The sequence below is a fragment of the Myripristis murdjan genome, chromosome 16 (genome assembly GCF_902150065.1).
Source record: "Myripristis murdjan chromosome 16, fMyrMur1.1, whole genome shotgun sequence".
NCBI classification, from domain to species: domain Eukaryota; kingdom Metazoa; phylum Chordata; class Actinopteri; order Holocentriformes; family Holocentridae; genus Myripristis; species Myripristis murdjan.
In genome coordinates this window covers 30,463,339-30,485,942 of record NC_043995.1, presented here as the reverse complement: position 1 = coordinate 30,485,942, position 22,604 = coordinate 30,463,339, and the positions used below count along the sequence as shown (strand labels likewise).

Sequence of the window (22,604 nt, the reverse complement as noted above, 5' to 3'; positions counted from 1 at the left end):
TTATTATGCCCTTAGTATAATTACACCGGGTCACTATGGAATACGTCTTAAGCAGCAGAAATTAAAATAATTAACGTGATGATTTTATCTCATATGGCGATTTTTATGTGTGGTGAGGTAAACGGCCTGCAGTGTGCATTATTGCACACCGCTTGTGGGTGTGTTTCTCTCTCTCTCTCTCTCCCTCTTTCTCTCTCTCTCTCTCTCTCTCCTACCTGTCTTCCTCTGGAGGGGTGGAGCACCTGAAGTCAGTCAAGCATCAGAATAAACGGCGAGCAGACAAACTCTTGCTGAAAGTCTGCAGCTTTGCCCTTTTGGGGATTTTTCTTGCTTTTTCTCCTCTGGTCTTTTTACCCTGGCACGTTTTTTTTTGTGTGTTGGTGTGTTGGGTTTTGTTATTTTAGTTTGCTTTGGCGGTCACTGGTTGTCCACTTATCGCTTTTTTTTTTTAAATTTAGTTCAGTTTACATCCTCTTTTGTCATTTAGGAGAAATAACCGGGTTTGCACGGTCCATTACGTGGCTCGCCCATTTGCCTCCTTCCTCATCTTTTATTCTGTTTGGCTCTGATCCCCAAAACCTTTTGCTTGCTTTCTTTTCCACTTTGACTATGCTTTTCTTTTCTCCTAAATAAAAACCTGTTTTTTTATGGTTACTCGGAAATCATGGCGTCCTGTCATATGTTTCAGATTCCAGTTGAGCCCGTAGTTTTTCGGGGAGGCCGTAACAATGACAGCTGTGGGATAGGCCTGTTGTACAGTGCATTACAAATTTCTTTTCTTTTACATCAGGGTTTACCTCAGTGTCACACTCACGCTTCCAAGGTCTTTAAATAATTGCAGGTATGATACCAAACTAGCACATTTCTGGAACACATAGAAGACAATACAATGATTACCATAATCATAATCATTATAATTTTTTCTGCATTTTAATTAGCCCTGTGAAGCTCAATTAAGCTCTTCAGTCTAAACGCCTATTCAGTAAACAGCTGTCCACCTGTCTTCTCTTTCCTGGGAAAAGACTGTGGCGCCTGTTCACGCGGCGGTACCGTCACCAAACCGAGGGGGGAGAATCAGGCTCGGCCCCTGCAGCCAGCGAGGGGCCCGGCCTACCAGGGGTGATTAATGCCACAGGCGGCCAGGACAAGCAGGAGAAGCATCTTGAAAACACAATATAGCTTGTTAAAGAGGGAGTCGAGTACAAGCAAAACTACTTAAACAAGACAGCTGCAAGTACAAATTCAGCTCAGACTGGGTTTTAAAACAACAAACATAAGTTATTGATAAAATCATTAGGTCTGTGTGCATGCTGCTGATACTGCCTGGAGCGATATTAACCACATGCAAACCTGCCAAGTCTGCAATTTGTAAAGAAAAAGATAAATTATCCCATCATACTTTGTTCAAGACAACAATTGAAAACCAAAAAGTGAGGCTTTCAATGCATTTTTGGTACACATTTTGTTTTTTATCGAAGTCAGGAGGACAAATTGTGAAGTCTTGATCTGTGCACCTGTGTCTGGAGCACCGGTGATTTCAGATTTCAGTAAATCTCATAATCGTGTTTGTGATTTGTTTCGAATTCGCAGAACACAGAGGTTTGGAGGTATTTAATTCACTTTATGAAGTCCTCATGTAATATATAATACTCCTCTCTTGACATTTTAATGACAAATGCAGCCTAATTTGGATATGACATTGCCTGTGAATAAAACCTGTACGTGGTGACAAAAGAGAGGAAATTAATGAATGAGAATAAATCCATGCAAGACGTCACGCTGTAAAACACGAGTTCAAGGGATGAAATTACTTTTATTTTGAAAAAGAGGTTAAAAAAGGAACAACTTCGCTTTAAAGCCATGATGTTTGTTAGCAACTTGTTTCTCTGATGGCATCATGACTCCTCAGATCTGGAGCAATCCTCCTAAAAGTCGAGGAGAAATCAAATCTAATCTGCCGAAAATGCCTGAAAATACACCTGTTCTCACTGGCTTTCTCCTAAAATAACAGTATTAATATATGTTTGTGTGTATGTGTATGTGTGTGTGTGTGTGTGTGTGTGTGTGTGTGTGTGTGTGTGTGTGTATGCATTTTTTCAGGTCTTATTTTCTGTTTGAAACACTTTGTAGCAGTTGCTTTGAAAAGTGCGATGCAAATACAATTTATTTACAAAAAAAACAAGTTGCTGTGTCACAGTGTAACATCAGCTTGAAGGAAAACCCTCTGAAGTCTCTATGAAAGTTCATCTCCTAATAAATACACTCAAAATATTGGTGTGTTGTTGCTTATGCCTCTCCTGCTTCTCCTCCTCCTCCTCCTCCTCCTCCTGTGAGGCATTAATCATCCCTCATACGCCGGGCCCCGAGGAGCCCATATCTAACAAGGACACCCGCTTTCTTCGGCTGTTTGATCCCCGAAAGTGAAACTGTGTTAATTACGCGGTGAGAGAAAAACCCCATCTGGATTGGAGGCATTAACCCCTTCCACAGAGATTGCAATATCGTCATTAAGTATTCAAGAAAGAGAGGATTAGTGTGGACTGGCCTTCATCATAACAAGCAGCGGCTTGATTGCATCCACTGCCAGTCGCCTCTCACCCACTTTCTCAGGTTGGCATGAAGCTTTAACAACATAAATTAACAGTTTGCTGCACATCCTGGCAAACAGGATCCAGCTGAGTGAAGTTACACCAAGTTAGGGCCTCCTCAGGAAAAAAAGCTAAATAAAGGTTTCCCTTAAAATATTTTAGTGTTTAGTGAGTTTCCCTTTGCTTATAAATTAAATATATGAGGTACAATGAAGCTTAAAGAGCAATGAATGAATGACACAATAACATATTGAACAATTTATTTTGTCGAAATAAACCATCGTTGTGCATTTATGTTTCAAGGCACAGTTTCTCCTCTTGAGCTAAGGAAGGCCTCTCTTTTTCACAACTATAGTAAAAAAAAAAAAAAAAAAAATAGACGAAAAGTCCATGAACCACAGTGGATGTTGTATAACAGTTCAGGCTAAAGTAGATTTTAATGTATATAACTGAATGACAATAACATTTCTATTCAAACTAATACCAAATAGTCTAATACATGTTTTTTTTAAAAAAAAAAAAGTCACAGAAAACCCCGACCCTAAAGTATTAAGAGAAAATGCACACATAAAAAAAACATGTTTCATGATACTGATGCATTCTTTCTTACTGAATACTTTTGTTTTAAACCAAAAAAAAAAAAGAAAAGAAAAGAAAAAAAATAAAAATGTCCTGATCTGATATAAAATGTGACCCATTTTTATTCTCAGTTTCTCAGGACTCAGTTCATTTTTTATTTTTATTTTATTTATTTATTTTTTACACTTTTTTTTTTTTTTTTTTTTTTTGATTCCATGTTTCTGGCTATGGGGGAATCTATTTGTCTTTGGTTTTTTACCAAGCTGTTGAAATTAAATTCTGTAAATATGTCTTGGCTGGGCTGAGGGGGGGGAATTAGACAGCATTTTTTTTTTTTTTTTCATCAAACAGACAAGTCATTTCCCAGTGCAGCCCCTTCACTGCCTTCACAGGCCTGTGGCACAGACCAATACAGCTCCAGAGCGTCCTCTAGTGGCCAAAAGGTAGTATAGCGATCTGTCATATTATGAAGTGACAGTGGCATTTTTTTTTTTTTTTTTTTTTTTTTTATACATTTTACACATAAACACAGATATGTGGCTGCATGTTGAAGGCGGTGGCTGTCAGGAGGGCAGAAACAAGCACCTCCACCTTTAATTTCACAAACTACAGAGCATAAATCTCAAGTGCTGGGATATTATGAGTGTGTATGTGTGTGTGTGAGAGTGTGTGTCTAACTGTTGAGCTTCTCAGATTCTTCTGTCCTCACAGTGGTCAGCTGGTCGTCATGACCGGCCTCTTCACCAGGCACCTGAGAGAGAGAGAGAGAGAGAGAGAGAGAGAGAGAGAGAGAGAGAGAGAGAGAGAGAGAGATGGGTTACAACTTCAACCTGCTCAAGCTTTCTTTTGGTTTCTGTGACAAATTTTTTCCCCAAAATGCAAATTGTAAAAATGTCACAAACTTCCTGTAAAGTTGTTTTTTTTTTTTTTTTTTTTTTTTTTAATCATTATTAAAAGTTGAAATGCAAGTCACAGTTGGAGTCACTGAAATCAGCATGAAAAACATCAAATAACCTCATACATTTATGCAAGGAGAGGTCAGAGAAAAGATAAGGAACTATTATTAAAAAAAAAAAAAGGACAAATGATAATAATGATGATAATAAAAAGTAGGAAAAAAAGTAATTTCTGAGTGTTAAAAAATGTGATAAGCGATTTAAAGGTGCTTTAAGCGCAAAAAAAAACGAAGTAAAAATAATAAGCAGAAAAATACAATATATATATATATATATATATATATATATATATATATAAATATATATATATGTATATCTTTAGTAAAAAAATATAACTCAAGAAGGGATTTATATATTATTTTTTATATGTCAAAGGAAAAGAAGGAAACAAAAACAGGAAGTGGAAATGTCTTTCAAGAAAATGCTCATGTTGTTACATTCAATTAAAAAAAAAAAAAAAAAAAAAAGAACATTTTTCCATTCATTCCCTGTCATGTTGCACTGAACTGTGGGAAGACAAAAGTAAAACTAAATGCTGCCAGTCAGGGTGGAGGCGCCTCATGTCACCAGGGGGGGCGCTGTGCTGTGCACCTGCTGGATGACATCATGCAGTGAGTGTGCACTTGCTCCACCTGGTGGACAGACAGCGGTACTGCCTGAGTCCGCAGAGCTGAGCCAATGCTGTGCGGTTGTTGGTGAAAGCACGCCATCTGGTGTCCAAATCACACTACAGCAGGACCTTCAGTCTCCTTCAGACTGAAAGTGAGGCTACCTCACCATTAGAGAGAGCTCATCTTTCCAAATGTTTAGGTGTGTAGTTTCAGATTTATAACCTCTAGTTTAACTTTCCAGTTTCTGCCATTCATTGTTTTTTATACACATATTTCCCTCGGGATGAATAAAGTATCAATCATATTCACTACGTTGAGCTCAAACTTTAGACAAATTAAGAGGAAAAATGGCACCATAGCACTTTTACCCAATTTCCCCTCAGGAATCAATAATGTACTCTTATTCTGATTCTGATTTATGTTTTTACATATCTAAATTTATTGTGAGTACACTGTTGTATTGTTTTTTACTTTACTGAATATCTTTGGTATTTATATTGTGCTTTGTAGGGCATTTTTAAAGCACCAACACAGCCACATTTATATCTTAAGGTGGTTTTCATATGAAGAATCACCAAAACAATGAATAAAGGTGTAAAACTCACCTCCCAGTAGATGCTGTCCTCAAAGCAGATGGTGTCAGGAGGAGCACCAAAGATGGGCAGCTTCAAAATGAATCCTACAATAGGAAGAAAGAAAAAAAAAAAACATATATATGAGAATCTGGATCTCTTTAAATGCCAGGTTTCACTGATGCAGTGAAGGTGAAGATTGGATTTTTCACAACCAGCTGTGGAAAAACTGGGTGTCGGTCTGCAAAACCTGCAGTGAAAGCTGCCTCAGTCTGAGGAAATTAATTGTCTTTCAGCATCATGTGATGTTTAAATGCTGTTTCAGTATAAATCACCCAGTATCAATAACCCTACCAACCTCCATGTGTATGGTCATTTTCTGCAGTATAAATGTTATTTATTGTCATTTTTGACTCTTTTATGGCTCTACAAAAGCGCTCCTCCCATTTATCAAACACATCCCGGGGATCTGGTGTGTACTTACCGACTATGAGCCCCCCCAGCAGGGCGATGCCCAGCGTGACCGCCAGGGAGATGGCCTGCCGGACGCCCTGGAACGACGCTTCGATCTCCCCTTTGGCCACGTCAGGGAACACGTCCTCCAAACTGAAACACATAGACACCCAATATAGCAGTGTTAAGTCATGCATTTTTCATCATCATCATCAGAAACACTTTATTTGCCAAAAACAACTTTTTCCTGCACTACATTTATCTGACAACTGGAGTCACTAGTTACTTTGCAGAAACAGCTTTTCCATGCAAAACATGTGCAAACTAGCCAACAGGAGCAGTTAGAGCTGCAACATTAAAATACCTCTAACAGGTAAATGCAGCGATAATTTAACTCTCTGAAAGGGGCTACTTTTACTTTCCTTACTTTACTTCATAAATACACGGCAGTACATGTTACTGCTGGTACTTTTACTGAAGTGTTTTCCCTTTGTGGTAGATTTTCTTCCACCACTGTCTGCAGGAATTTGTCTTGGTGACACTGGCTTCCTGACTGATGGTGCAAGACACATTACACTTCTAAACAGACAGTTAAAAGGAGATTATACATTTTACTCCGTATAGTTGTGTTGTCTTTTCCAGGTCTTTTAAAGCTTTTAAAAACATGTGCATGTCAGTTTGTGGGGTGGCCTTTTGGAATAGCCTTGGTGTGGCGAAAAACATAAAAAAAAATTGAAATGCAACAACAAACAATGATTAATGGACAAAAATAAGGTCGAGGAACTCAGAAGAAAAAAGAAGGGCCATGTCAGCTGTGTGATGTATTGTTCTGTGAGATATTTTTTGCATCCTCAATTTGGTGATTTATTTGTTGGATCTGTTTGAGAAAAATAAAAGAAAGACAGAAAGAAAGTAGTCGCAGTGAAACTATCTGCAGCTGCGTGCAGCTCTCTGGCCCTCACATTATCTTACTCAAACAGCTTATGGGAAAATCTGGAAATTCAGGATAAACCACTCCTGTTGTTTTTTCCCCTTATTTTTTCAGATGAAAAACAGTCAGGCCAAGATACTTGATCCTTTCCCAGTACACTCACTGTGATGTCACTCTCCCTCAAGCACTACCAGCTTATCTGTGCAATATTCAATCTACAAAACAACAACCTTAGGTGAAATTTTGCGAATCAGCAGTCTTTGATATTTATTTATTTATTTTTTTAAATCTAGGAGAGATCTGACGAGAACAGGCACTCCTTTCCAATAATGCTCTGTGTTCTTATCCATAAAGGGACACACTTAAATGCCTGGGAGTTTCCAAGCAATGGGGCCTTTATGGGACTGGTGCGTTGCTCAAGGGCATGTCAAACAAATATGTTGACGGGAGGAAGACTCGTACTTCATTGTGTATCCAGAGCCGCTCCTGGCCAAACTCGGGCCCTAAGCAAATTTCATAATGAGGTCCCCCCCAGTGTGTACAAAGTCAGTGTGTAACAAAATGCCATTTAACATAACAATCTTTATTAATAAGAACATACAGCATCTGAAATAATAATAAAAAAATAATAAATTAGGTCATCCAACACAGGTGTTTTGGCTTGTAATGTGTATTACATGCTTCAGCAGCACCGGTAAAACAAACACTCACCCGTCTCCATAGACGTCCCTGGTTGCCAAGGCGGCGGTGACAGCGCCCACTATAGCGCCCAGGATGCCGGGCATGCCGTGCAGGTTGTGAACCCCACAGGTGTCCTGGATCTTCAGCTTCTCCTCCAGGATGGGCTACAAGGAGGAGGAGAAAATTTGAGGAGGATTGCAAGGTTAAGTGTCTGATTTACGTCTTGGTGTGACTGAAACGTAAAGCCAGAACGGCCGAGTCGCCCTCACCGACAGATACTTGAAGCCCAGGACGGAGATGATGCCGGCCAAGAAGCCAACGATCATGGAGCCGAAAGGCGTCAGCATCATTTCACCGGCTGTTCCTGCGGCGACTCCACCGGCCAGGGCTGCATTTTGGATGTGGACCTACAGAGAAAAGAAAACTTAATTCGTTTCATGGTCACTACATTATCTTTTACTGCAGCTGCATCACATATAACTTGACCTAAAGGGACAATAGCACACCAAATCAAGGATCAACTAAATTAAAACAACAGATCGTAAAGAGTGCGAGGAAAAGAGAAACAGTACTGACAACATTCCTGTTGATGCTGAATGATCATGTAAAAGAGAAGTGGCCTCCAACTAGGAAATCAGCAAAATAAACGCCAAGGAGAGAGGCTGGAGGTAGGTTGTAGACAAATTAGGAAACACATGACCACTTTTTGCGCAACTCTGCTGGGAAACACCGGCCCAGGACTCAACTCAGCAACTGTTGCAGATCAGAGTATTTGTCTTTATCTGTTATTTCTGCCTCCAGAGCAGCTGTGCCTTTTATAAAAGCTTTTATAACTAAATCAGCAATCTGCAAAAGAAAGGAAACATGCAAGCCGGTGGAGGCTGCAGCCAGACAAATGAAGAGGAGTTGAGATCGTCTAATATATCTGGATAAGTTCCAACGAATTGATCGTTTTGCAACACGCCTGCCTCTTTCACAAGGTGTGTGGGTGTAATATTTGATTTACTCAGCAGACTCCTCGATCCCAGCAGGTGATTAGTCTGTCTTCACTGTCAACAGGGCTACACGGTATGTGCACTCCCTTCTCATGTCGTTGCAACACATATGATTGTCTTCTGGGTCTGATTGCTATCCGTGCAGGAATGTGTCATCTTGATTTCCATGTGATTTACTATCGACAGCTGATCGCTCGAAGGATGCAGCGAAGACGCTACCCTGTTTGAGTCACCTGTTGAGACGCCATGTGATTCAAATCTTTTTTTTTTTTTTTTTTTGGATGATCTTCCGGTGACACACTCGTGAACCTTTGTCTTGTGAGAGAGCTTGTGATGATTTTCAAACCCTGATAACCTGAGGTCTGCACTGCTGACAAGGTCGAGATGTTTGAAAACCTTTCTCTATGAAATCCCCTTGAATCTTTGTTTTTTACCTTGCACTTTTCTATTATCCATTTTCGAGTCACAGGAATATTTATTCTATGTATGGTCAGTGCATGGAACTAGGAACTTTTTAAGGCTCTCTGATTAAGAAATTCAGGTAAATGCTTATAACGCCAATGAAAAAATATCAATAGGAACGTTGGAAATGTGTGGAAATGAAGCTTAGCCTGCTGGTTCCTGTCTGCAACCAATCACAACCTGACCTGCTCGCCGTTAGCCAATCGTTTGTAAGCCGCCAAACTTTAAAAGCGCTCTCTCTCCTCTCAGCTGTCATTGAGCACTGTAGCGTTTCATGACCATCCTCCAGCGCCAGATCCCTCTCCAATCAAATCCCCCCATCAGAAGTTTCCTTCACATGAAGGCGTTCCAACGTCGACTTCTCCGGTTCCTCATCATCACCTCCAGAGTCTAGCCTCCAGGAGAATTTCCCTCATATACAGAGGCACTAAATTCATGGGCTGGCCTCCCGCGGTGATCTCCTTCCTGCCAGGGTCAAAGTGCCAGAGAGTATTTCCTCCTCTTGACTAATACATCTAATCTTACTTCAAAAACCTTATTCTCTCTTATAAGTCTCTCCTGATTGAAGTGTTTTCCGGTTTGCTCTCCACTTCAATGCCTGTTTGGGCTTAGACTTAAAATATAATACTACTAACAGACATTTTTTGATTTAATGCAAGCCCACACCTGCTATTACGTCAAATTGCTTCCGTAGTTTGAGCAGCCGCCAAAACAACCTGACGTGTTTATTTTATCATGATGTGAACGGCGAAAATGAGGATCATCTCAGCATCTTAGTGAAGCAGACATGAGCAAAGGTTTGGCATTTTTTTTTTTTTGTTCTTGAGAAATGACTTAAATGATTGATTAAATGATTATCTAAATTAACTGTCCTTCCTTTCAGTGCTCCTATCGACTGTAACAGTGAAACTCTAGAAGTCAATAAATCAGCTGAGAAAGGACTGGCATGAACTCCGGACTGAGCATCCCTCATGGCGGCTGGACGCCTCGGTCACGGTGTTCGCCTCCGTGTCCTCACCATGTCCAGTTTGCCGTCGTGGGCCGTGAGGGCGGACAGGGCGTAGGTGGACAGGGTGCAGGCTGCCAGGGAGTAGTAGGTGTTCATGGCAGTGCGGTGCTGGTCGTCTCCGTGGGCTGTGATGGCAGAGTTGAAGCTGGGCCAGAACATCCACAGGTAGATGGTGCCTAAGCAGACGTACGACAAGAAGAACTTACAGTAAATTAGGTTAGGTTATTTTCCACTGCTGTTTAAATTGTTAATACTTCTGTTTAAATTGTTCATATTTCTATTTTTTTTTTTATAATCCTGTTTATAGTGTTTATATTGCTTACTGCTATTTATCATGTGTATACTGTATATTTCTTCTAAATTTGCACATTGACCTACCTCTATGCACATTTTATACACCCATGCACACGGTTGCACATTTTAGATCTTATTCTGTTGTACTCAGATCTTATTCTGTTGTACTTAGATCTTATTCTTTTTTTTTTTAATCTTTTTTTTTTATTGATTTATTTAACCTGTAATCTGTGGATACTGCTGAAAAACTGCGAATTTCCTGCGGGATGAATAAAGTATCTATCTATCTATCTATCTATCTATCTATCTATCTATCTATCTATCTAAATTAAAGCCGAACAGGACAATTCTTTGACTTTAATCACCAGAAATCTTTGTAAACTGCACTAAATATAACTGATTCCTGTTTGATTCATCAGTTGTTGTGCAGGGATTTCCTCCATACTAACGCCACAGTTTAATTTGGGTAAATACAATGAATCTCAGTCGATTAAAGGGGCTCCACTTTGTTATTCTGCTTGTGGCCACGCTGATCCGTCACTGTATGGACAGACGTTTGACGGAAAGTTTGTACACAGTAACGTCGAAAATAAAAAGTTAAGCCTCTCTGCATTTCTCTGTTTGTGAGATCCAGAAAAATCCAGAGCAGATGCAAATGGACACTCCTCATTGAAAAACAATTAAAAAAACAGCCAGAGGCACCTTGGATCAGTGTGTCCACAGTCTTACAGTAGGCTGAAGGCAGGTGTACTGGTACATATCATACTGCTTTTTGGTACTGGTAAGGGTTTCCAAGCATCAAAAACAATCAAAAAGTATAGAAAAGCCTCAAAATGGTGTGCTTTCAAGATGTGAACTCGAGTTTCTTTCTTTGAAATCGATGCATTATGATTATATGTGGAAAGCCGGATGACAAAAATGTACTTTCATCACAGCTGCAGGTCTTAAACTAGAAGTAGAAGAACAGTAGAAGCATCAGAGAAGTCTTACCGATCATAGCGAACAGATCAGAGTGGTACACCGAGCTGTTCCTATGCTTGCTCTTGTCCAGGTTGGGCCGGTAGAGCACCCGGGCCACCACCAGGCCGAAGTACGCCCCGAACGTGTGGATGGTCATGGAGCCACCAGCGTCCCTGGCCTGAGGGAAAGTCAGTTCACACCCTGTTATTTTTAAGGCCTGCAGTGTTTGTGCCAGTCCAGGAAATTACTTAAGGAAGACTCTACACATGAGGAGTGCAATCCCAAAATGAGATCTAAGGCATTTGATTGAAAAATGAAACCTAGTCTTTGAAAATGATTGATAGCATAGCATTAAATCAAAATAATGGCACATTTACTGTAAACTAAGAGTGCCTCGTTTTTTACATCAATTAGATATAAAGAGTAGAAAAATATGAAAAAGCATGATTATTGCTTTTAAAGAGGTTAATTTACTATATTTCTTTCAAAAAAAAAAAAAAAAGATACATAGCATTTCAGGAATAGGACTCTTCACATAAACTATGGGTGCTCACCCCCAGAGCCGACAGCAGGATGAACTCGTTGACGGCGAACAGGGTGACCTCAAACAACGCCATGACCAGCAGCTGGACGGGGCTGGTTTTCCCCAGAACGGCCCCGAACGAGATCAGCACAGAGCCGGTGCAGAAGTCAGCGTTGATCATGCTGCAGAGGACAGAGTCGGCGAGAAACACCATTTGCAAAGGATTTAGCGAGTGGTAGCACATAAGAACAGTAAAAAGTGCAGCTTGCATCATTAGGCTGCAGTATTAAAGGTAAATAGTCAGATGCCAAATCAACATCTGTTTGCATTTGCATTCAATTTTTGTGCAGTTTGGCTCCTTGAGTTGTCTTTGTGCAGAAGAGCTGCAGCAGACGACAGGTGGGAGAAAGTGATGTGTGTGCATGTGTGTCTGTGTGTATGTGTGTGTGCGCGTGTACATGCGTGTTCCTACATGCCTGAGGGTGTGAACAGGTGTGCTTTGGAGTGCACTCAAGAGAAAGGAGAGGGCAATAAAACTAAATAGCATACCTTGCATATTCAGTATTTTGCAAGGTGTCCATGGTTTGTGTGTGTTTATGTGTGTATATGTGTGCGTGTGTGTGTTTGTGAGAGTGTGCATGTGTGTGTGTTAAGGATGGGACAATCCATTTAAATTCAATATGCTGTACTATAACAATGCTAGGTAATCTAGGAAAGAAAAATTAAAGGAATAATTCACCACTGGAAAGATGTTCTTTTCATAAAATTGGGCTTTCTATTCGGTAGAAAGGTGCAAACTTTTTTGAAATGGGTGCACAACGTGACTGGAAAAAATGCAAACTGGGGCAATGTGTGTGCTAACCTCTTGAACAGGCCTCATAAAAAAAAAAATGCATTGTGTGTACAACAAAACAAAAAATGCAGGTGAACACTGATCATTTGCATATACTGAAACATTTTTAAAGTCCCTGTCATGTATCGTATTGTCCGTGTTGTCCCATCCCCGGTGTGTGCACATGTTCATCACGCACCTCTCCACCCCGATGTGGATCTTGCCGTGGTGCATGCCGTGGAAGAAGCCCTGCATGAGCGTGGCCCACTGCAGGGCGAAGGCGGCGATCAGGAAGTTGAAGCCCACGCTGCTGAAGCCGTAGCGCTGCAGGAAGGTCATGAGGAAGCCGAAACCGATGAAGATCATGACATGCACATCCTGGAAACCTGCACGGGGCAGAAAAACGCAGGATGAGACTAAAAAAGGATGGAGAAAACCCCACAGAGGTCGGAAGGATGCAGGTGGACGAAAATGTGTCGATTACATTAAAATGGTCATGTGTAATTTGTGAATAAAAAGGTATGACGGTGGCACATCAGTGATGAATAAACCCAGGTCAATCTGTGCAAGAATTTTAATCATGGTCTGCTTCAACATCCAGAAAAATCTGCACAGGTTCCTGCCAGCGACTGTATCACCTCAGGACTTTGTCACTGAAAACAGCCGCTCTTTGTGAATCAGTGGTTATATAACAAGTAGTCAATGGAAACTCCACAGGTTCATCTGGCCTAGATAGACCTTCACTTTGTGACTCAGAAAAGATGCAATCATCCAAAGCACATCACTCACAATCTCTACAACATAGATGCTCCTGAGAGGTGATCGCTTGTTAACTAAGGACTTCTATGCTTCAAAAAAAAAAAAGCATGATAATTTCCTTTTATATGTCCCACCAATCATTTTGAATCATTTTGTCACTTTTCTGAAATGGTGGTGAAATGCTCCTTTTGCATCCCGGGGGTTCATTCAATCCTCCTCTCTGTCCTGATTCACACAACCTGCCAGAGCTGCATTGTAGCTGTCCTTGTTTGCTGGAAACTGATAGACAATATCGCACTGTGCTGTGGCTGCTGTTGCCATGGCGACCGGTAATTGGCATGGCCGCCGGAGGTGTTGCCAGCGTCCCCGTTGGCATTTTGGCCCAGATTCCTGGTGCCATCCGCAGGGACACTGATGCAAACACAGGGGTTGCTGGGTACAGTGAGTGACATATTCTGACACAATCTGCATTTATGAGGTAAACGCAGAAATTTGTGAGCGAGTTCACCGTGAAACCAGCGAATTTGTATTAGAATTTGACTGATATGGCTTTGTGAGGGTTGATAGGTTTGATTTTTCTTTTCATCCAAGAATTGTGTGGGTGGGAAAGGGTGGAAAAGCCTCTGAAAACGCCTTTAGAGCAGTGGCTCTCGACTGGTGGCTCGCAGGTTGATTCTGAGTGAATTTAGGCATCTGAGCCCATTTAGTCAGAAGAAGAAGAAGGAGAAGAAGAAGAAGAAGAAGAAGAAGAAGAAGAAGAACAAAAAACAAAGCTTTTTTTGTATAACTGATGTACAGTATTAATGAAAACTAAAAAAATAAAAACTAGTTCAAGAAAGGTTTCTTCTCCTCAGCCTTTTCAACAAAAGAAAAAGACAAGGATGTTTATATTAGGCCTATTTGTGTATTTTTGTTGTCTTAAAAAAGAGCTTTGGAGGCCTGGATTAATCTCTAGTTGCTGTTTCGGTGGCTTATGATCTCTTTGAGTGAAAGCACTGTGGATTACTGCTCTTCTAATTTTGCAAATTGAAATTAAATGGCTCTTGAGTGAGCCTGAACAGACCATGAGACTCTAAAACACCTCAGTGAAACACAAACTAACGGGTCTCTTAGTCTTAGGTGGTGTAACAGCTGCATCTTTGGATGAACCAGGGGGCCTGTTGGATCGAACCAGCAGCCACTTCAAAACTAAATGTTTCTGGATACATAAAACGCTGAATGATGGGTATATGCCGACTGAAATATTCATCAGGTATCTCTTCCTGACCATCAGCCGATGAGCAAGAAAAGATGTGACATAACGAGAAATCAATACCATCTTTCACAAGACGGCATGTGCATCTGTTGATTTTGTTGCTACGGTGACAACAAGCAACCGCCAATGCAGGTTTTTTTTTTTTTTTTTTTTTTCAAAGATGATTTTTTTGGCATGTCTGCTTTATTTGACAGTCACAGTAGAGATAAACAGGAAAGGCAGGGGAGAGAGGGAACGACGTGCAGCAAAGGACCTGAGGTTGGATTTGAGCCCCGGTCACTGCGATCGGGACTGAGCCCTGGTACATGGTGTGTGCTCTTAACCGGTGAGCCACCGGGGCGCCCCCACCAATGCAGGTTTTTGATCAGACTATGGAAGGAAACAAAAACAGGGTGCCATTTGTCCACCTTAAGCTCACAAGACATTTCCCAAAACCACCTTAACTCAAGATCTTCTTCAGAATCAGAATCATAAATCACTGATCCCTGAGGGGAAATTGGGTAAGATGGAAATGACTGTACACTCCTGATCATTTCTACATGGCTGAGTGTGTCTTAAGAAACACACACACATAACGACATCACTGCGAGGTCTGTTTTAGTGTTTTAGTGTGAACGATGTGCAAAAAAAAAAAAAAAAAAAAAAAAAAAAAGCCACCCACCCTCTTCACAACCTGTGACCTTTCATTTACAGAACAGCCTTTCTGATCACTAAAACTCCCTGTGGCGTGTTGCTGTATGTATGGACTGTGTGTGTGGGTGTGTGTGTGTGTGTGTGTGTGCTCTCAGGTGACCTGTTGCACAAGAGGAAGACAGTCGATATCTGTAGTTTACATACCATCCTTATCTGCAGGGAACATACACACAATACATTCACTTAAACCGGCCGATGCATGCTAAAATGCCGAGCTGCACATGATCCTGCTTTAGAAAAAAAAAAAAAAAAAAAAAAAAAAAAACTGCTATGCATTCATGTGCAGCGTTGGAGAGTGTGAACCTGTTTGTTTATACGTGGATGTGCACGCTGTGTGCACACACTGCAATAAAACAGAAGGGCCAGTTTCCTTCTAGCTCATGTGACAGTCAAGTTGTCGGGTTAAAGATTATCTGACACACTTATATTGAACTGACCTTCACTCCCTACTGTTTTTTTTTTTTTTTTTCATTCAATTACAACGGCAATAGCTGTAACAAAACTACGATTGTGCATGTGTTTAATTTTCCAGTTTTTCATTTAACGGCCTGATCTATCTCAGAGTTTTACGACCACGCCCACTCCGTTTTAGTGTCGTTTTATGGTCGAAATGCAGCTTCTGAAGGTTTTCCACCATGATGAGAATGGAATTACGGGGTGAAATGCTGTATTTTTTTCTTTTTTATTTACATAAAAACAGTTTAAAAAAAAAAAAAAAGTAACATGGTGAATGTTGGCAACTTCAAGGCACATGGCTGCATAACTATCAGAGAGAGAGACAGAGCAAGAAAGAGAGAGGGGGGAAGAGAAAGAGAGAGAGAGAGAAAGAGAGAAAGAGAGAGAGAGAGAGAGAGAGAGAGAGAGAGAGAGAGGTGTTGCAGAACAGGTAGATATTAGAGCCCGACCGATTTATCGGTAGGCCGATTTAATCGGCCGATTATAGCCATTAGGGAATAATCGGTAATCGGCCAAAAGTTGGCCGATTGACGCCGATGTTAACACTTATTTTTCCACTAGTAAAATGCAGGGAAGATGGTGTTTTCTTAGAAGTAATGTCCTAGCGTTACGTATCCAGTAGAGGGCGCTCCGACTCCTTTCACGTCCCGCTCAACAGTGAAGCAGCAGAGTGAAGTAGTGAGAAGAGGGAAGAGCCGACAGCGTGTTTACTGAGCCCAGCGGTTTGCTTCAATGGTAAGTTTATAACTAGTTTGTGAATTAAACAATAACTCAATAAGTTTCCCATTCCCCATGGCGAGCCTCGTTGTGTTTGTCACACTTGACTGATATGTTAGCAAGCTAAAGTTAGGATGACCTAGCTTAAATATTACCTTGCTGAGCACTTTCCATGCTAGCAGACTAGATAAGACCGGAGCACATTAGGATAACGCGTCGTCGCCGTGCAAAAACCATTATGGGCTGCATTCATTTACAGCAGCGCACCAACTGTGTTTTTTAACTTGTGGCGCTGAGGTAGAAAAAAGCGTTTCTGGTCCAAGTTATAACTTCATGGAGGAAAGAAAATGTGAACGCACGTTTAGAGGACATCAGAGAGGCGCATTTCAAATCATGTTTTACCAGAGACTTTTATGACGCTGTTTCTCCACCTACCTATTACCTACAGATAATAATTTATTAATAATTTGTAATTTATTACACTCACTGACCACTTCATTAGACACTGTGCAATGTAATGCACACCAATAACAGCCCTGCCATGAATTCTACTTTAATAAATGTATTACTTTGTAAATGTTGACACTGTCAGAGAGATTTCTTTATGTTTTCTGAGATGATAGTGGGTGTTGCTGTTGGTGTGGAGAGCAGTATGTTGAAGTGTTCAGAGTATTTTGACCCTCTGGTGCATGTAAGTGGGGTTGACAAAATATCAGACACCTCAATATGATGCTCCTCACACCAACACCCACTGCCACCTCAATAATAACCATAAAGAAGAATTATCAGCTTTCTTACAGTCAACAACATCTTAAAAGTAATAGGTTTAGTCTAGTGAAGTGGCCAGGAGTGTACACGCCATATTCATGTGAACACAAGTAAGACAAATGCTTAATGTCTGAGTTTCAAAATGGCTCACATAACTAGACAGATTTGTAACGTTATTTTTTAACTAACGTGTATTATGTCTTACTGTTTTTTTACAGATGGCAAAAGAAGGTGGATGCAGTATGGTGTGGGACTACTTCACCAAGGATGTCACTGGTGAAGCAGTCTGTAATATTTGTGCAGCTTCTGTAAGCCAGGGATCAAGCAAGCAAAAAGCAAAAAACACAACCAACCTATGGCAGCACCTTAAAGCTAAACATGATGACATGATGATACTGCCTTTTTGCACATCATATTTTTGATTTGTTTTATGTTCAAATTGTTCATATGCTCCTTGTTCCACACAATTTCTGATAATAAAAGTATTTGAAAATAGTAAAATGTTCTCCCTTCAATTAATATCTTTGTAACAAGTGTTTAGAACTATATTTAAGCCATCCAAAGCAGGTTGTCTTTTTTTTTTTTCATTGAAAAATGTAAAAATTTAATCGGCCGATATATCGGTTATCGGATTTTTTTTATTCCCTAATATCGGAATCGGCATCGGCCCCAAAAAATCCATATCGGTCGGGCCCTAGTAGATATGCAGGTCTGCAGGCCTGTGGCAGTAAGATTGACAGACTCTGACAGTGTCAGACTTGTTAAGACACGCCCACCAGCTCTCTCTCTCTCACTCTCTCTCTCTCTCTCTCTCACACACACACACACACAAACATCTAGACACAAGCACACATTACTTCAGACTGATTTGTTAAGGTGGAGCGGTGGGAGGATTCAGTATCTGTGAAGTTGAGTTGAATGTAAACGCGTAGGCGGCGCTGACAATCAGGTGTGACTGCAAATGTAAATGTGGAGGTGCAGTCGCTGCAGCTGTGACCGTGTGTGACTGCAACTCTAAGTATCTACAGTGATGATGCGCTGATGTGGCTTAAAGCTGACAAGATGATGATGATGCAGTGTTTTTCTGACACTTTTGTTTTTTGTTTACGGCCTTAAATTCACATATAATGGGTGACTGGAGGGGAAGGGGTGACTCCACAAGGCTGGATCAAGTCTGACAGCTCCTGAATCCCAGTACCGGGCGTCAGGTTGTGTCACTTGGTCTCACGGTTTCACACTAACTCTGAACCTCCGGAGCGTGTTGTTCTTCAGGGTTTTGCAACTCAGTTCTTCTACTCATTTGTACTTACCCTCTACTTATTTGTACTTCTTGTACTTTTTGTACTTTTTGTACTTTTTGTATATTGTTGTATATTGTATATAGGTCGTTCATTGTATATAGGAATGTCATATATTCTTTCTATTTTATCTTTATTTTTTTTTTATTTTTTATTTTTATTTTTATTTATTTATTTATTTATTTATTTTTATTATTATTATCGTTATTATTATTATTATTTGTATTTTTTTTATTTTTATTTTTTACTTGCACAGTGCTGGAGTTGTTGCAATTACATTTCACTGCTGCTGTACCTGTGCATGTGACGAATAAATCTTGAATCTTGAATCTAAAACTGTAAAACCAGCTATCCAGTCACACCGACAGTCCATATTTTCATTTTTTATAAGGCAATATTTATTTTTGCAGACACTAGAAAAAGGGGTTTTACTGTCTGAAACTCAAAATTACTGGTCTGTGTTTCACCTGTAGTCTGGAGGGGAAATGAGCTTTTTCTACACCATCAATCCATATAAATCAGGAAATTAATGATGAGAAAGATCAATGGATCAGCGTCCGTGGGACGTCAGTGGACTGGAAAACATCTCTGAGAGCTGTTTACTCACAGAGAATGAGGCCACAAAAACACTCATCCAATTAGGAAATTGGATGTGTCTGCTGCAGCAGCTTTTTCTCGTCACTTTACACAGGACTCAGAAATGTTTCCCAGAGTAGCTGCGAGGGTTGCAACAATCTGACCACAAACAAAATAATCCACACATGCGAAGAGGCTGAGAAAGCATGCAAAGCTGTCATACTTACACGTAGGTAAAAATCACTGAGGGTGCATGTAAGAGAGGACAAGACTTCAGTGTTAGTAATGTATTGAGCTTCATTCGAGCAATAGCAACTATTTCTGTTCATTTTGAGACCATCAGTTGGTGTTTGTTACTTTTTTCAGCTTTTTTTTTCACATTTCTGCAAAAGTTTCCAGAGGCTCAGTCTGAGCAAATGTGGAGAAAGCAAAGTACCAGCATCTGCATCATGGTGCTCCAAATATCCTCATCCTCCAAAAGAGGTAAAAAGGAAATTCAGGCATGCATTACACTGCAAACAAGTCTTCATCGTAACTAGTTATGTAGTCAAAAATCAACTGTTAAAATGTTTTTTCCTCCAACAAGTTTAACAATTTGCGAGTGGAATGAGATAATCCCACTTGCTTCCAATGCTAATCAAGTTTATTTTCTTGACTCAAGTGTCATCTTTTTAATCCTAATGTTTCAACATATTTATACTTTATGTTCGCAGAAAAAATTGTGAAAAAAGTGAAACTGCATTGGAAACAAGTGGGATTATCTCATCCCACTGGCACAGATGTTTTATCTTGTTTGAAAAAAAAAAAAAGAAATATGTTATGATATATATATTTTTCAGTGTACTTGTCATAGCCAAAGCATCTCCAGCTGTGAGCCCTCGTGTCACCTCTGACCCCTCCACCCCGCTCCCTCCCAGGCGGCTGCAGGTCACTCACTTGGGTATCGGTAGTAGAAGTCGTTGTCATAGTCAGAGTGGTTGGTCTTGTGCTCGTGCCACAGCCTGGCGTCCGTCTCGTAGTTGTACTGCACCAGGGTGCCAAACAGGATGATGAGGATCACCTCCAGGATGATGCAGATCAGCGGCAGCTTGAGCCGCATGTTGGTCGCCGCGTCTGTCATGTTTTCAGAGAGTGTGAAGGAGGAAGAGGTGGGGTGACAGCGCTCTGCTGCGAGCCTCTGAGGGCTGCGCTCAGGTTGGGGATGAAAAGGGATAAAAGATCCAGCGAGTTTCCACAGAAAGCCACAGTCAGCCTCTCTCTCTCTGTCTCTCTCTCTCTCTCTCTCACACACACACACACACACACACAGGCAGGGGTGTCTTCAGTGCAGAGTTGAGGCAGAGTGTGTGGCGGTGGAGGGAGACGCCAGCAGACAGACACATGGATCGGTCTTACTTGTTGTGTGTTTTTGTTCTGCTGGTTCACGCCCACCAGACCTGCCTCTGTCTCAGCCCCTCCCTTCTCCTACTGTACGTTTTAAGGTGGCCTGACATGTTGAAGCTCACCTTAAAGTAGTCATCTGTAACCTTTTCCATGGAAATAAATGCATGTATTGGTGCTTTATGTCCCAAAATAACGATTTCATAAAGCGTCTCTCTCTCCTGCTCTAAAAACTCAGTGTCTGGTAGGTCTTTCCTGCTGCACAAGAGGTGATGCTTTTACATTCAGTTTGCAGCAGGGTGGAGCAAAAGGCCTAATGAAGGATGAGTTTGCAGGTTTGGAAGTAATGACCCATCGTGATGAAGGGGCAGAGGGGGCTCACCTTTCCTCTGATTGGCTCTGTTTCTCCTCCACATGAAGAAAGATCTTGTCGCAGCTGGACAACAGAATCAGAAGGTCATGGTCCACGATGCCAATGACGTAAATATTGTTGCGCCTTCGTCTTCCCTCGAGGTCCTCACGCTTATCTTTTAAAAGTGCAAGCTTGGCAGATAGTTTAATCTCCTCACTGCAGAACACCTCCAACTTCTCCAGCTCCACCATGCAGGTGCTTTGTGCTTGAGATGTGTTGATCCAGAGTCACAGTGTAGGCGGTTGCGGGACGGGACGTGCACCTCGCGGGCTGGGAGGTCATGGCCTCTGCCCCTTAGAGATGTTACCTTCAGAAGTAGCCATGTTTGTCAAAGTCCCAAAATAGCAAAGTAGATAGACCGACTTACTTGTCCACCATGGCTGAACAGAAAAAAGAAAAGAGCGCCACCACCAGAAACTCAAACTCCATCAAAAGAAAGAAAATCCAAGGAGAAAGACATCATAGTTCCCACCCACACTTTTTGATTGACAGGTGATCTCTGAGAAGTGCATTACAGAAATACTGCAATAATAAGCCCTGTGCAACAATGGTGGAGACTAAATTAATAACTGTGCCTTCGATCTGATGCTTTGCTTGTAAAATCTTTCAAATCAGCCAACAGTCGGCTAGGTGCAGCAGTTAGAGTTACAATACTAAAACACTTTTTACAGGTTAACTGCATCAATCAAAAAAAACGGGAATCTTTGAAGTGCGTATTGGCAGACATGAGCAAGTGGCAGCACAATTTTAAAAAAATGAATATTCCATCATTGTTTCTTAAATGGCATGTTTTAAGGTTTCAATTACTATGAATAAAATATTTTTCTTCCATCACTCTTGGTTTTATTGGATTGTCAAAAAGTTCCCGTTTTTTTTGGGTCACCCTGTACATTTCACTGCAAAAACTTCTGTACTTTTACTGAATTACAACTTTGCATGTTTTAATTATGTAAAGGATTTGGACACTTTTTCCGTCACCGCTGTACACTGGCTAGATTATTTAGTAGAGGCTAGCATGACTGGCCAGCAGCATGTTAGCATGTTAGCTCTCTCTTTAACTGCATGCGGTTGATAGTACATGTGCAACAACTGCAAAACTAGAGGCCTGATTCTAGTCAGAGCTACAGCACTGGGATAAGATGTTATGCATGGCCTTGTAGGAACTAACACCATTCAGCTGTTTGCACAACATCCTGAGGAGATACTGAAACCAAACCATCATATTCCACTGACTCCTCCACAGTCACAATAGAGGAGGCATGCGGGCCCGTGGTTGCGATGGCAGCAGCAACACAGTGGATCCACAGAAGACTGGGGTGGGACATTATGGGGGCGCAGACCGGCTGATACAGTGCGAGCGGGGGAGGGGGGGTCGGTGTCGGGATGGGTTTGTGCACATCCTCGTCCTGCAGAGTCTGATAAGAGACGTCAGTCACGCCTCTATCGGCCTCCTCCATCAGCAGACGCCAGCTTTTACTTCAGAAAGGTGCAACTGACAGGAATGCTGTTATGGTTTTGGGGAATCTTAACTATTGCCACTTCAGACTGCAGGCGTCAAAGTCAATGCCATGAACTTTGCTGGAGAAATTCACAAAAATAAATAAATAAATAAAAATTACACAACTCCACTTAGTATTTGTCATATGTGAGGATATCCACCTGGCTCTCTGTCAGGTGACAAACTCCTCTCTCTGTGTGTTTGAGGTCTGTTAGTGTCGAGGCAGTGCTGCCCTCCAGGCTGCAGAGAGGAAGCAACACAACACAAGTCAACACAAATGAGTGAAGTGAAGAATGAAGTCTTACCAGCTCTAGCAAATGAATAAATGTTTATTCACTCTTAGCAA

The 22,604-nt window shown here is 41.1% G+C and overlaps 1 protein-coding gene across 4 annotated transcripts; it reads right to left on the bottom strand.

Annotated features, from left to right (window-relative positions):
• Window positions 1-2,039: 2,039 nt before the first annotated feature.
• Window positions 2,040-20,343, bottom strand: rhbg (Rh family B glycoprotein). 4 transcript variants are annotated; one of them, XM_030072194.1, is made up of 11 exons: window positions 19,905-20,343; window positions 12,646-12,832; window positions 11,646-11,796; window positions 11,122-11,269; window positions 9,847-10,013; window positions 7,641-7,778; window positions 7,402-7,535; window positions 5,791-5,912; window positions 5,340-5,413; window positions 3,833-3,918; window positions 2,040-2,086 (listed from the first exon to the last, which is right to left on the bottom strand). In XM_030072194.1, the coding sequence occupies exons 1-10, from the start codon at window positions 20,086-20,088 to the stop codon at window positions 3,841-3,843; spliced, it is 1,383 nt and encodes a 460-aa protein (XP_029928054.1). In that variant the 5' UTR covers window positions 20,089-20,343; the 3' UTR covers window positions 2,040-2,086; window positions 3,833-3,840. The 4 variants fall into 4 exon arrangements, with proteins under 4 accessions (XP_029928054.1, XP_029928055.1, XP_029928053.1 ...); XM_030072195.1 differs by lacking the exon at window positions 2,040-2,086 and having other exon boundaries at window positions 3,102-3,918; window positions 19,905-20,234; window positions 20,272-20,334; XM_030072193.1 differs by lacking the exon at window positions 2,040-2,086 and having other exon boundaries at window positions 3,102-3,918.
• Between the last annotated feature and the right edge of the window lie 2,261 nt (window positions 20,344-22,604).